The sequence below is a fragment of the Tribolium madens genome, unplaced genomic scaffold (genome assembly GCF_015345945.1).
Source record: "Tribolium madens isolate multiple individuals breed KSU strain unplaced genomic scaffold, Tmad_KSU_1.1 Scaffold_1;HRSCAF=32;Tcas5.2_LG8, whole genome shotgun sequence".
In the NCBI taxonomy this organism is placed as follows: Eukaryota; Metazoa; Arthropoda; class Insecta; order Coleoptera; family Tenebrionidae; genus Tribolium; species Tribolium madens.
Window position 1 is genome coordinate 1,055,359 of NW_025400984.1, and position 13,878 is coordinate 1,069,236.

The 13,878-nt window shown below is 31.3% G+C and overlaps 2 protein-coding genes across 2 annotated transcripts; both read right to left on the minus strand.

Moving 5' to 3' along the window:
• Nucleotides 1-271: 271 nt before the first annotated feature.
• Nucleotides 272-5,148, minus strand: LOC123004201 (heat shock protein 68-like). Its single transcript, XM_044397337.1, has 3 exons — nucleotides 4,429-5,148; nucleotides 947-1,822; nucleotides 272-892 (listed from the first exon to the last, which is right to left on the minus strand). Exons 1-3 carry the CDS (start codon nucleotides 4,922-4,924, stop codon nucleotides 372-374), a joined length of 1,893 nt encoding a protein of 630 aa, XP_044253272.1. The 5' UTR covers nucleotides 4,925-5,148; the 3' UTR covers nucleotides 272-371.
• Nucleotides 5,149-11,168: 6,020 nt separating this feature from the next.
• Nucleotides 11,169-12,579, minus strand: LOC123004051. Its single transcript, XM_044397168.1, has 6 exons — nucleotides 12,549-12,579; nucleotides 12,311-12,498; nucleotides 11,654-12,262; nucleotides 11,494-11,601; nucleotides 11,287-11,442; nucleotides 11,169-11,243 (listed from the first exon to the last, which is right to left on the minus strand). The coding sequence occupies exons 1-6, from the start codon at nucleotides 12,577-12,579 to the stop codon at nucleotides 11,169-11,171; spliced, it is 1,167 nt and encodes a 388-aa protein (XP_044253103.1).
• Nucleotides 12,580-13,878: the final 1,299 nt, after the last annotated feature.

Consider the following 13,878-nt stretch of genomic DNA (forward strand, 5'->3'; position numbering starts at 1 on the left):
ATTTTCTTAGCAACCAATGAAATATGTCTCCAAGGCGGTCAAATTTAAACTAAAACAGTTATGCTGACAGTTTTATAGAAGACAGTAAAAGATTTAATTATACATTTGGGGAAAAGTGATGATAGTGATTTCGGCATTAATTATGAAGATTTGTATTAAGTTTTATTTTCGATTTGTTTTTAATTTTGTTTGATTTACATTTTAAATCAGACTTTAACTGTAATTAGTTATTTTATGTTGGTGGAACAGATCAAATGTGTTACAATAAAACTGTCTGGAATAAAACGCTTTATTTCAAATCTCATTTATCACACAAATCTTCAACTAAATAAGCCAAAAACTCAAGCTATGATGAGGCAAAAGATGTCAAATTAGTCGACTTCTTCAATTGTAGGACCATCATTCCCACCACCAGTTCCACCACCACCACCTCTATGTAATTTAGTCATAATTGGACTGCAGATTTTAGATACTTCCTTCAATTTATACTCAAATTCTTCTTTGTCTGCCATTTGGTTACTATCCAACCATTTAATACAAGCTTCACATTCTTTCAAAGCTTTTTTCTTGTCCTCTGAATTTAACTTACTTCCAGCTTCCTCCACCGCTTGTTTTACGTTAAAAACGTAACTTTCAAGTTGATTCTTGCTACCAATTCGTTCTCTTTGTCGATCATCTTCTTCTTTATAACGTTCTGCGTCTGCTAACATTTTCTCGATTTCTCTTTGAGATAGTCTCCCTTTGTCATTCTTGATAGTAATATTTTTCGATTTGCCGGTACTAACCTCTTTTGCTGAAACATTCAGAATGCCATTTGCATCCAAATCAAACGTAACATCGATTTTTGGGACTCCACGAGGGGCAGGTGGTATTCCAGACAAATCAAAGGTTCCTAAAAATAAACAATATTTTTTAAATTATTTCTCAAAAAAAAACAGAAACTTACCCAACAAATTATTATCTTTTGTCATGGCTCTTTCTCCTTCAAAGACCTGAATGCTTACAGCCGGCTGATTATCCGAGTAAGTGGTGAATGTTTGAGTTTGTTTGCATGGAATTCTCGCATTTCGTTCCACAATTTTCGACATTACACCTCCTGCTGTCTCTATTCCAAGTGATAAAGGAGTAACATCAACAAGCAATACGTCTTGTATTTTAGAACTGCTGTCACCACTCAAGATGGCTGCTTGAACGGCAGCGCCATAAGCCACAGCTTCGTCAGGATTAATACTCAAATTTAGGGTTTTCCCAGAGAAATAATTCTGCAGCAAGCTTTGAATTTTTGGAATTCTGGTAGAACCCCCCACCAAAACTACATCATGTATCATTGATTTATCCATTTTGGCATCATTTAGTGCCTTTTCGACCGGTTCCAACGTGCCTCTAAATAAATCTGAATTGAGTTCCTCAAATCTAGCTCTGGAAATTTTTGTATAAAAATCAATTCCTTCAAAAAGAGCATCGATTTCTAGAGACGCCTCCGTGCTAGAACTGAGAGTTCTTTTTGCCCTTTCTGCTGCCGTTCTAAGACGACGCAAAGCTCGAGGGTTTTTAGTTAAATCTTTCTTGTATTTTCGTTTAAATTCCTCAGCGAAATGATTGACAAGGCGGTTATCAAAGTCTTCACCTCCCAAATGTGTATCACCAGCTGTAGCTTTGACTTCGAAAAGAGAACCTTCGTCTATTGTTAAAATTGAAACGTCAAAAGTGCCACCTCCTAAATCAAAAATAAGAACATTGCGTTCGCCTTTTAGGTTCTTGTCCAAGCCGTAAGCTAGCGCTGCTGCTGTTGGTTCGTTGATTATTCTTAAAACGTTGATACCTGAAAAAACCTTGAACTTAGGCCAATCAATAAAACTCTAAGTACAAACAGTTTACAATTTTATTTGAATGTAAATATGGAAATGTGGAAATGCATCACGAAAGGACACACAGTAGTAAAAAGAGTAAACATGATATAACAGCAATAAAATATTAAAGCTCCCAAAAAGTACATTTATACCAATTATAATTTTTCTGTTAATATCATCAGAGCAAAAATTTCTCGAAAATGAGCTTCGAATTTTAACAAATGTTGTTTGGAATACGTACTTAAATCGTTTTTCAGGACTTATCTGCCACTCGGATTTTCCTCGTTCGGAAACAGCAACGATTTATCCGCAAAAACTGTATTTTGTAACAAAAATAACTATTTTCGGATCTCAAATCCTTGCGTAATTAATAAATACTATAGAAAAATTAGAGAATTTGATCTCAAATGAAGAAAAATATCAAAATTTGATATTTGCCAATTTTTGAATAAAAACTAAGCTAGAGGGCTTAGCTAATTTTCTTCGAAGAAACAATTTTTGAGGGCTTTGAAACTGTGTTTCCACTGGAAACAAGTCCGAGAATGTTGTTATACATAGAAATACAGGTTATCTCCAAAACTTTGGATCAAGTTAATATTCAAAAGTTGAACTTCGACTGAAAGTTCAAGATTAATATTAACCAAAATGTCCATGCAAAATCACATAGAATAACATTTTATTGTTTATTTAAAAATGTTTAAAATGAGAAAATCTAGCAACACTGTTTATAGGTGAATGGTGAATAATTTAAACAAAAAAATGTTGTTTAAAAACCAAAAAAGAATTCGAATCGATTTTCGTAATTTTTTGTAACTAAAAAATAATTGCCTTCTATTTTAAAAACATACAGGAAGAATATAAAAACAGAAGAAGTGTATTGAAAGTAAAGAAATTTACTGTTTTCAAATAAAAAACGGTTTCAACACATTAAAAAATAATTGTTTTATTTAATTATTGATGACAATTTTGAGTAATGTAATGTAATGTCAATTTTGATGGAAGAAATGTGACATTAATTTTCGAATCTTCTGTCTCTATCATTTTATTTAAAGTTTACACAACTTAATTTCAGAACAACAAATTACTTCCTGATACCAGGAAGATGAAAAAGATGTTAAAAAAAATTCTATCTATAAAAATTTTGAAATTATATTGGAATTAATTATTGGAAAAAAACGGAAATTTGTAATTTTTGTTTTTATTGTTTCAAGCGAAAACTAAAAGACCTAGACGTTTTTAACTAGGACGTTCTTAAGACACTTTTTTACAAGGATTCAAAATCGGTCATTGTATCTTCCAAGGCGTTCTTGATGTCAGAGTTACAACACTTTGGATTTTCTTATGGACGCCATAGTCGATTTCTGTATTTTTGAAAAGTTTTTTTGTTCCTGACTACGACTATGTATAATACGATACGATCAAATTTTACAGGCTGATCAAAATTAAGAAAAAGCCTTTTTGCGAAGAGTGCTTTGGAAAAAAACAATTTTAATTAACAAAGTTAATTTTGAAGCTGGTGCATTCGAGCATTTTTTATAACCTTGTGTTGTTTTGTTTTGCAAAGAATAAATTCTAGTTTATCACGTTGTTCCTATTTCAAAACCTTTGTTTTTAAGTATGTAAGCTTGACAGAAATGTGATTTCCAGATCCAAATTCAATTGAACTGTCAAAATTTAGTTTAATAGTTAAAATTGGTAGCGTTTCTTCCAAAGCATTCTTCGCAAAAACGATTTTTCTTAATTTTGATCAGCATGTAAAATTTGATCATATCATGTGATACATTGTTGTAATCAGGCACAAAAAGACTTTTCAAAAATACAAAAATCGAATATGACTTCCATAAGAAAATCCAAAGTTGAGTGTTGTAACTCTGACATCAAACACGTCTTGGAAAATACGAAGACAGATTTAGATTCCTTGTAAAAAAGTGCCTTAAGAACGTCTTAGTTAAAAACGTCTAGGTCTTTTAGTTTTCGCTTGAACGAAATAAAAACGAAAATTGCAAATTTTTGTTTGTTTCCAATAATTTAAAAACTACAAATTTTCTTTTAGATTATTTAACATTAATATTTTGACATTAACATTTGACATTTTTTTATGTCTACTTAAGTGTTACTGATAATTTTGTATATATTTATTTTTTTATAATTACTAAGGAAATGTACAAAAATTTTGCCAATAAAAGCCACAAATAACACTAAACAAAGTTACAATTTAGGATACAGCTTCCTAAATTCTTCTTCTAATAGCCAGCAAAAAAAAAACAAGGAAAACTATTTTTCGAACAGAAATAGAGTCAAAGTGCAAAATTTAAACTTCCATAATTTCGAAATTTTTATAGATAGAATTTTTTAACATTTTTTATATGTTCCTGGTTCTAACCTTACATAACATTTTTCTCTGGGGGCGAGTTCTAAAACATCCTGTATAAATAATATTAATTGTTAAAAGCAGGCAATATTATAGACTTTTTCTATTTTCAGAATTTTCAGTGTACTCGTATTATGTGGCGAACTTGAAAAAATCACAAAAAATCGAATAAAAGAACCAGTTTAAAGTCATGCAATAGGTACCAACCTGCGATCATCCCAGCGTCCTTGGTGGCCTGTCTCTGTGAATCATTAAAATACGCCGGAACCGTAATAACAGCATCCTTGGTTTCTTTCCCCAAAAAAGCATCAGCTGTCTCCTTCATCTTCCTCAACACCATACTACTAATCTCTTCCGGTGCAAACTTCTTGACCTCCCCTTTAAATTCCACTTGGATTTTCGGCTTGCCGCCATCATTCACCACCTTAAAGGGCCAGTGTTTCATGTCCTGCTGAATCTTCGGATCGTCGTACTTTCTTCCGATGAGTCTCTTTGCGTCGAACACCGTGTTGCTGGGATTCATCGCCACTTGGTTCTTGGCGGCATCGCCGATGAGCCGCTCCGTGTCGGTGAAGGCCACATAGCTTGGAGTGGTGCGATTTCCCTGGTCGTTGGCGATGATTTCCACTTTGCCCTGCTGCCAGACACCCACACACGAGTACGTGGTGCCCAAATCGATGCCAATTGCCGGTGTTTTGCCCATTTTTCACTCGCTTGACACGGAAGTGATTTTGAATTGAGTCGCGCCTACTTCGGGCTTTTATTGCGGAGTGATAAGAGACAACTACTTCGGGTATTTTCGACGGCACAAAATCGATACAACGAGACCTTTAAAGTCGTTTTATTTTACACAAATCGATATGTTTTCAACTTAGACTAATTTGTCACTAGGAAACTTCCAGAAATTGACAAAATTATTTGACCGGATCACGAAAGCCGAGCGGTTTCGGAGTGAAGCTTTCGTATGACGATCTAGTACAATCATCAGACAAATTTGGTTTTGTTGTGTAGGCTTGTTTTATTTTTAAACGTACCGTAACTGTTTACCAATTTTTTATTCATCGCTGAAGAAGGCAAGACCGCATAATTGTTAATTGATACAATGAGTAAATAGAACAAACCAGGCAGTCCAACCGAGCATAGACTTTTAGATCATTTAAATTTCCATTGTACATTTATCAGTTTAAAGATTACAAAAATACAGGGTGATTCAAAAATGTCGAACCAACTCTTGAATGGTGATAAAAGACATTCAGCTAAGCATAAAAATGAATTCCGATTTTTGTTACAAACTTTTTTTGAAAAAAAAAACAAAATAAGTGTCAATTTTCATATTATCACGTAGTGATTTTTTTCGTTTTTTCGTTTTTCATGTTGTTAGATTTAATTTATTGTTGAATTTGATAGTTTGTTAAATGTTTTGTACACCATAAGACACAAATTGATGATTTTTTCAACAGGTATTTTTTCAGTCTTACAAAATCTGCCGCTTCCGCTAACTAAATTAACTATATCTTGTGAAAAAAGGCTCAAACAGTTTTTTGTTATGGGAATTTTTAACTCAGTTAGATGTCCTTTATCACCACCCAAGAGATAGTCCGACACTTTTAAATCACCCTGTAGAAACCGAAATTCCCAGGAACAAAAAGAAAACAAAACTTGAGGTCATGAAAATAAGTTGCTACAAATTTTGTCACCAAAATTTGACTTGGTGATTTCCGTTTAAATAAAAAACAGACTAGATATTTTTAACCAACAAAGTGGTCAAATACTATTGGATTCGAAAATGTTTTGGAGAAATACACGTTGGGAGGATTCGCAAATATTTTATTCATTTAAAATTGTATAGGGTGTTCCAAGTTTTAGGGCCGGCGCAAAAATAAATATTTCTAATTGATTATTTGGTTTGAGACTTTTACAGTTAAGAATGATGATTACTCCAAGCTATGCGCTATGATTCCTTATAATATAAATTAGTGAATTTAGTCTCAGCATTTAATTTAATAGCTAAACACTAGAGTATCTCAGAAAGCAATTTTAAAATTTTAATAATAACATCCTTAGAGCTTAGAGACATTGGTCAAAATACATACTTACAGTTTGTCTCGAGTAAGAAAGGCTGCGAGATGCGCAGAAAAACAGCAGACACAATAATAAATTTTTTTTTTCGGCAAGATTCTATTCAACATCATCACGTGGTGAAAATAGTAAACGCTTAGACCTGTTAAAATGTTGACAAATCGAAATTTAAATTAATCGAAGAACGGTTTTTAGCCAAAAAGTTTTGTATACAGGTGCGCCAGAACTCGTGCCCCAGAGAAAGTAAGATACCACGAACATAAAAAAAATGTTAAAAAAATTGTATCTGTCAAAAAAATTTGACATTTATTTTTTGATATTTGACATTTTTTATATCTATTTAATTATACTGATGATATTGTATATGTTTTTTTTACAATTATTTAGTAAAGGTACAAAAATTTTGCCAATAAAAGCCACAAATAACATTGAACAGAGTTACAATTTAGGATACAGCTTCCTTGTTCCCTTTTCTAACAACCTTCTTCAAAAAATTTTCTATATAGGTTTTACTTTTTCGAACGAGAAACCCTCGTTTCCTCTTTTAATAGCCTATAGCAAAAAACTTAGAAAATTATTGTTCCAACAGAAATAAATAAGAGTCAAAGTGCAAACTTTAAACTCTCATAACTTCGAAATTTTTATAGATAAATTTTTTCCATGTTCCTGGTATTATTTGTGCGTTAGGTATTTTACAAGTTTAGTTTTAATAAAACTTCATGCTGTAAAATTACACCGTGAATGTAAGGTAATCTGTAGGTGATATTATAGAAACAAATAAAATGTAAAATGTAGCTTATCTACATAATATAATAAAATTTTATACGGAGTTACAATTTAGGATACAGCTTCCTTGTTTCCTCTTCTAATAGCCTGTAGCAAAAAAACTTGGAAAATTATTTTTCCAACAGAACTTAGAAATTTTCATAGAAATTTTTTTTTACATTTTTTCCATGTTCCTGGTATCTTACCTTATTTGGCATTTTTCGCTGGGGCGCGAGTTCTCGTGCCCCCTGTATAAAATATACACTTGAGTGCAAAAAAACGCAAATTGTCAAAAACAAAATTATCAAATTTTTCAGAGATTTATATAGTGTGAAAAAAGTTGTTCCCAAAAAGGTTAGAAAACTATCAAAAAAAATGTCTTATTTGGTGATCTTGCCAGTGCAGTGTGATAGTCAGTGTTATAAACAAAATGGAAAAACATGGAAAAACTTGATAAAAGTCTGGAAGATGCCTGACAATTATGAAATTGTGAATTGTGACAAAGAGAACGTCAAAAAACTGGCATTTATTAACAGGCCAAATTACATTATAAAAAATCTATTTGCGTTTTTTTGCACTCAAGTGTACATCGCGATTGAGTAATTTTTGTTAGAACAACTACCAATACTTAGTTGTTTTATGTCTCACCTATTCATTAATAATGACTTCCATTTGAGGACTAATATGAAGGAATAATGTCCTAGGAAATTAGGGGTTGCTAAATTTCTTCCTACAATTTACTTGCCAGGAGAATTTACTTGTTTACTGTGTATCTTTAAGTTAGTTCACTTAATAATTTGTCATATTTATTTTGGCATATGTTTAATTTTTTGTTTGTTTCAGGTGAATACGTTGTTCTTTGTACGTAATATGTGTTTATTAAAAAAAGACTCAAAAGTTTTTTGACAAATATTTTACATGTTTTAATTAAGTCATTTATCCACTTTTCAAGATAACAGATAATTGAAACTCATTAGTGAACAATATAACGACATACGTTCGCCTACTGGAAGTTTTTTTTTAGATGAGCACAATATTTTGGGTATTATGACCCTTACATGAATGGGCCCTCGACTTTGTATACATGTCACTTCTGCTTCTGAGGCCATAAACATCCAATAATCTCTTTGATACATAAATAAATATGCATGTACTTACCCTTTTAATTACGAAATTGTGAGGGTTAAACTTTTTAAGGCGTTTTCTTCTGGGTTTGCTGGTATTTCTTTTCTTATGAGTTTTGGTTTTCACTATTTTTTCAAACATTATGCACCGTACTAAAATTCTTTCACTGAGTTCGGTTGGTAATTTAATCGGAATATATGAAGTACGCCTACCGAAAGCAATGGATTGATAACAACCAAAATATTTGTAATCTTTATAGGGTAAAATTGTGAATATTCTAACAGATGATAGTAGGCTCAAAAGAAGTCAAAATAACTCAATTTGCCTTATCCGAATGTTTATAGTTTTTGAGATACATAAGGTTTTGTTCGTCGAATAAATTTAAATTTGGGACTCAGCCTTAAACTTCACCAACTCAAATTTAAACAAATCTGATCTCTGAGGTTAGCTCTTCAAAAATTTTTTCATTGTTTTAAAAAAATTGAGTTATAATTAGTAGTAAACATAGGCCACACAAAAAAGTGTCCGCACCTAAAATAAAATCATATAAACGGTAAAAATTTTAGATCAATTTTTTTTTTGGAATAAATTTTTTTAAAACTTCATAAATTGGCTGAAACTTTTATGAACATAATTATTTTTTTTGTTAGGTATGTATTATCAACCTTATATCACATTTACCTATTTTTGTATTTTTGTTTTTTTACATTGATACTTTGATATAATATGACATTTCATTTTATCCTAAGTGATAATGATTGTCCAAAATTACTTAGTAGAAGTAATAAAGTACTTCCAGTAATATGTCGTAACTGCTTTTATTGTAATGGTAAGCTACTTAATTCATTAATAATCCTTCCAGAGCAGGCCTTGACATTAATTACTGGTATAATTAAAAATCGAAACGAAATGTTCTAGTGCAATAGGTAGAATATCTTGTAAAACATGTAAAACTCCAAGAATATTATGAATATTAATGTTTTTAATATGTATAGTATTTTACGGAGATTAGAACAAATAAATATTTCATTATATCAAAGTCTCAGGTAATCTGACTGAAAAAGTAGTCTCCAGGCTAGTTGGATCTCGAAGGTGTATTAAGAAATTTATATGCCATTTTATTCGCAATTAAATTTTGTTTACATAATAAAATATTTATTTTTCTCCAAAATTGATACACTGACGTCAGAGACGCATGGAGGGGGTAATTGGGTCTTTTCTTAAAAAAAAAATAAGTTATGGGAATTTCAAAAATGCTTTAATATTTCGAAAACGCTTAAGTATAAGGATGACTGATAAAAACTCTCTCAAAATCATTTGATTAAAAAACATAACTTTCTATTTAAAATAACAAAGCTAATATAAATTTCCAGTATAATCGGAAGTGCCGTCATCTTGAAAGTATTTTCATTGAGGAAGGCCTATACCTGATGATGGCTACATGTAAATTTTTAGATAAATATCATTATCAGAACAATACTTCTAATGTGTAATGTGTAATCTAGCTGAAACATTCTGTATAAGTCTTTGTAAGTTTGTGATTTTATTTATTTTAACTTTTGCTTATTTCGTTTTTCTATTAAAATACAGAATGATTCATAAGCCATCTTTTGGGTGGTGATAAAGAACATCTAAATGAGTTTAAAAAAATTAGATTTTTTTTTCTCTAGATAAATTACAGCCTTTCAAAAATCACCAAAAAATTTAGGAACATTTTTTGTTTCTTTAATCATTTGGAGTAGTGCATATGATACATAATATTATAGTATACTCAAAGATAACGTGACTTTTTATTGATAAACTCTTACACCCACATCTTACAGTTTTCAATAAGATGGGACTAGTTAGTGCCCAAAACATGTTTCTATCAATATAAGCTGTAATTTTTGTGCAGGACGACTTTCTCCCTTAACCACAAAAGCTTGTACTTTGAACTAATGATGGATTCCTTTTATTGTAAATTACCGTTTTAAGATTCCAGTAAATAAGGAGTGTTTTTTTTTTTAATTTGGCATCAAAGCTATCCATGAAAGTTTGACTGTAAACAAACCATCGTATTGAAAGTAGTTAGTCTCACATACTCAGATTGCTGCCAACTATGACGACAAAATAAACACTCGTCATTTTACTTACTAGGTGATTCATATAAAACTACGAATCTGATGAACCTGTTATGGAGACCTTTGGAAAAACGCTATGCATAAAGTTTGAGATGGACAGTTGTTATTGCGCTAAGTTTGTTCAAAAATGTAGTATTTGAATATAATATTATGTGGATACTGTATCATGTGTTCATTTAAAAACAAACTCGCAGTAAACAAACGTATGTTGTCGTATGTATTGTCTACTATAGCTATTAATATAACGAGAATAATTAAGAGATTTATAATATCGAGGACGATGCTAGGTGACGAGGCTAGCGATGGTTTAAATTTATCGTATCATCTACTTACCTTGTTAAATGCCGGTGGAAACATTTTAGATTTGCTAGATAATCGAGTGAATAGGAGAGACAATGTGTCAAATTCGGTGTCAAAAACTAAAAGAACAATGGAATGTTTACTATAATTTTGTACCTAATGTATTTTGAGTTGGGTTTTAGGGGATGAATCGTAATTAATGACGAGGCGACGTAGAAGCCGAGTCTTTAATGAAAGGAGTCACCTAAAACCTTTTGCGTCCGTGGTGCGTGGTGCATACAAGATTTTTTTGTTAAAGCTCCCAGAACACGAACTCACACCTTACTAATAAAAAAAAATTGTTAACATAGTAACCAATTTTATTTTTTAGACGGCAAAAACTGTTTTTGGGGATTGAGTACCCAAAGTAACCGTTTTGCGTACTATTTTATTGAGTCCGAAAAAGACTCATTTTGGGGATTCAAATGAGTCGGCAAAATAGCTATTTTTGGGAGCGTATACAAAAAATGAGTTTTTATCACTAAATATTATTGACATTTATTACTTTTCTTTTTTAATTTAACTTTTTTTAGCTATTACAGAATCTTTAATGTACGTCATAAACGACATCATCGAATATACAGCTTTAGATAACTGAAAAAACAAATCAGATATAGAATTGTCATTTTTAACTTACATCGATTCCAAGTTTGTAATTCACAGATACATTTTCCGAAAACTTAATGCTCACTGAAGTAGAAGAGTTAAGTAGAAGAATCTGATAAATTATTTTATTTTCTTTATTCCAGTAATACCATTTTATCCGAGTCAACCTTTCAAAAAGTTCATCGGTCTATAACAACGTACTGTAATTTAGTTAATATTTTCGATAAATTGAAATTACAACGTCTTCTAAGCTTTGTCCCTGTATTATGTATTGTACGCTTGTCAAAATAGCAACGAAAATTAAGGCCCAAAGCCGGAAATAAGTAAACGTTAAACTCTCTTCAATCTGTAAAAGTTTTTCTATCAATTAGTCAGTAAGTAGGTACAAACTCTCTCACCAAAAAGAAAAACAGCATTAAACTAACACCTAGCATAGCTCCTGTTACTGCAAAAAGGAAAACAAATATACTACCATCTCTAATAATTGTTTTGCCTATTGAGATAAAAAGGATGTGGCGTTTAAGACAAAATATTAATCTTCTTTTTATTTCATCGTGAAATTTGTTGTTAAAATCTATTTCGTCTAAGTTTTCAAATCCGTAATGTATGTGTTCTAGTAGATTTTTTATTATACCTAATTGGTATTCAGTATGCTTCAACAAATAGCAAATTTGCAAACAAGGAGCTTGCATTAAAAAGGAGACAAAAAGAAAAGTCAGTCGATGACCTAAAGATAGAATATCAGCCCATTCCAACATATTATCTTCAAACCAAGTCATAATGAAAAAAATTTCGTGGTCTTCTTCTGTCGGTATCACGTAGAGAACAGCAGCGCAAAAGCCTGTGACTACAATAAAAACGACATAAATTTTTGTGTAGAGAGCATCTCGTTTAACTCTTTTTTCATATGTTGTTCCAGCAGTATTAAATTTCCAAAGAGGAATTTTTTGAAATGATTTATACGTGACATTTCTGTAATATAAAATGAAAGACAAACAGACTAACACCTAGAGAAAAATAGAAATAGAAATCTCTTCAATGCTGAAAATACTCACATAAAAACGTCCAAAATAAACAGGAGCATATTTTATAAATTGTATGGTACTAAAGCCGTTTATTGAATAATAAGTTTGCAATATTGTTAATCCTGTGACATTAATGAAAGCAATAACTAAAATTAATTTTGCGAAACGTATTTCAAATAAGTCAATGAAACAAAATCTTATTATTTCCAAACAATCATCTACAAATTATGATAAGAAATAATGGCATGTAGTAAATCTAGCCAAAAACCGTTTTCTTCTTCCGGTTCATCAAACTTCATATTAACACCTTAAAACTTCCTTCACTTTGAGCCCACTATATTTGAAACTGAAATCTAACAATGTGTAATTAATTAACGTTAATAGATTCGTAATGTGCTTAAACATGTAATAAAAGTTACCATTAGAATAATGGGTCTAATGATAATTTTTATTGTTTTCAAACTCAATAAAATATTAAGACGTAAGATCGTATTTTAGGTACTAGTACTATTGTACATACTATCGGCGTCAAAAAAAATGGAACACCAACATACATTATTAATATAGCTGTAAACGTAGTACCGTGCCATCAAAAAAAAATAAAAATTAGAGTAGGCGGTGATTAAAGTCCTTCAGATAGCAATCCTGATTTTTGACATCAAATGTCAGCGGAAACTTTGACAAGTGTGCGTTTTATTCATTTTGAGTGAAATAATGTTCACTTTAGAGTTCACTTTAGAGCAGAAAATTTTTATTGTACAAAAATGCTGTACAAGACGAAAACGGTGAATGGTCATTTTCACTTTCAGTTTGTGTCAAAAATTTCCAGCCCAGATTCTCAGCTAACGTGTTGCAAACTGTAGAATATTAATCGTCGCCTACTCTAATCTATTTTTTTTATCGCACGGTATTAATTAGTTAAAGGTTTTACTTCTGTAATCAAGTTTTTCCTGCCATGTTGACATAACGTCACTAAGTCATGGGTTCTGAACATACAGGGTGTCCCAGGGTGGGTGGAGCTGTGTCACATGTCATTTTAATTCCCCCTAGGTACCACCAAAAGGGTTTTGAGTGATTATTAATAACTTTTTTATTATACCTGCATCATAATCCCAAATTAAAATACCCTGCAGCGTGCGTAATTTGGCCCTTATAGCACGCTGAAATTTTAAAGTTTTCTAGGTAAGAAGAAATAGTGAAATGTCTGGACCAATTACAACGTGAAAAAACGTGCTTAACAACGTAAACTAGTAACCGTCTCTACGAAAACGATTCACAAACAACCTTTGATAATAATTTTATTGTGTAAATTCACATTTTTTCAATGCTCACAAAAGATCGTAAATGGGCAGGTATAATAAAAAATAGCGTATAACACTCGTTTATAAGCGCCTTTAAAACACTTACGACGTTAAAAGCACTCCGCTAACGCGTCGTGCTCTAAACCCGTCGTGCGTGTTTTAAAGGCTTACTTATAAACAAGTGTTATAATATACTATTATTTCCACTTTAAAATTATTATTACATTTATTTTATTATGATAACTTCACTTTTACAATTATTTCAATAAATTCACAATTAATTCAATTTTACAATAA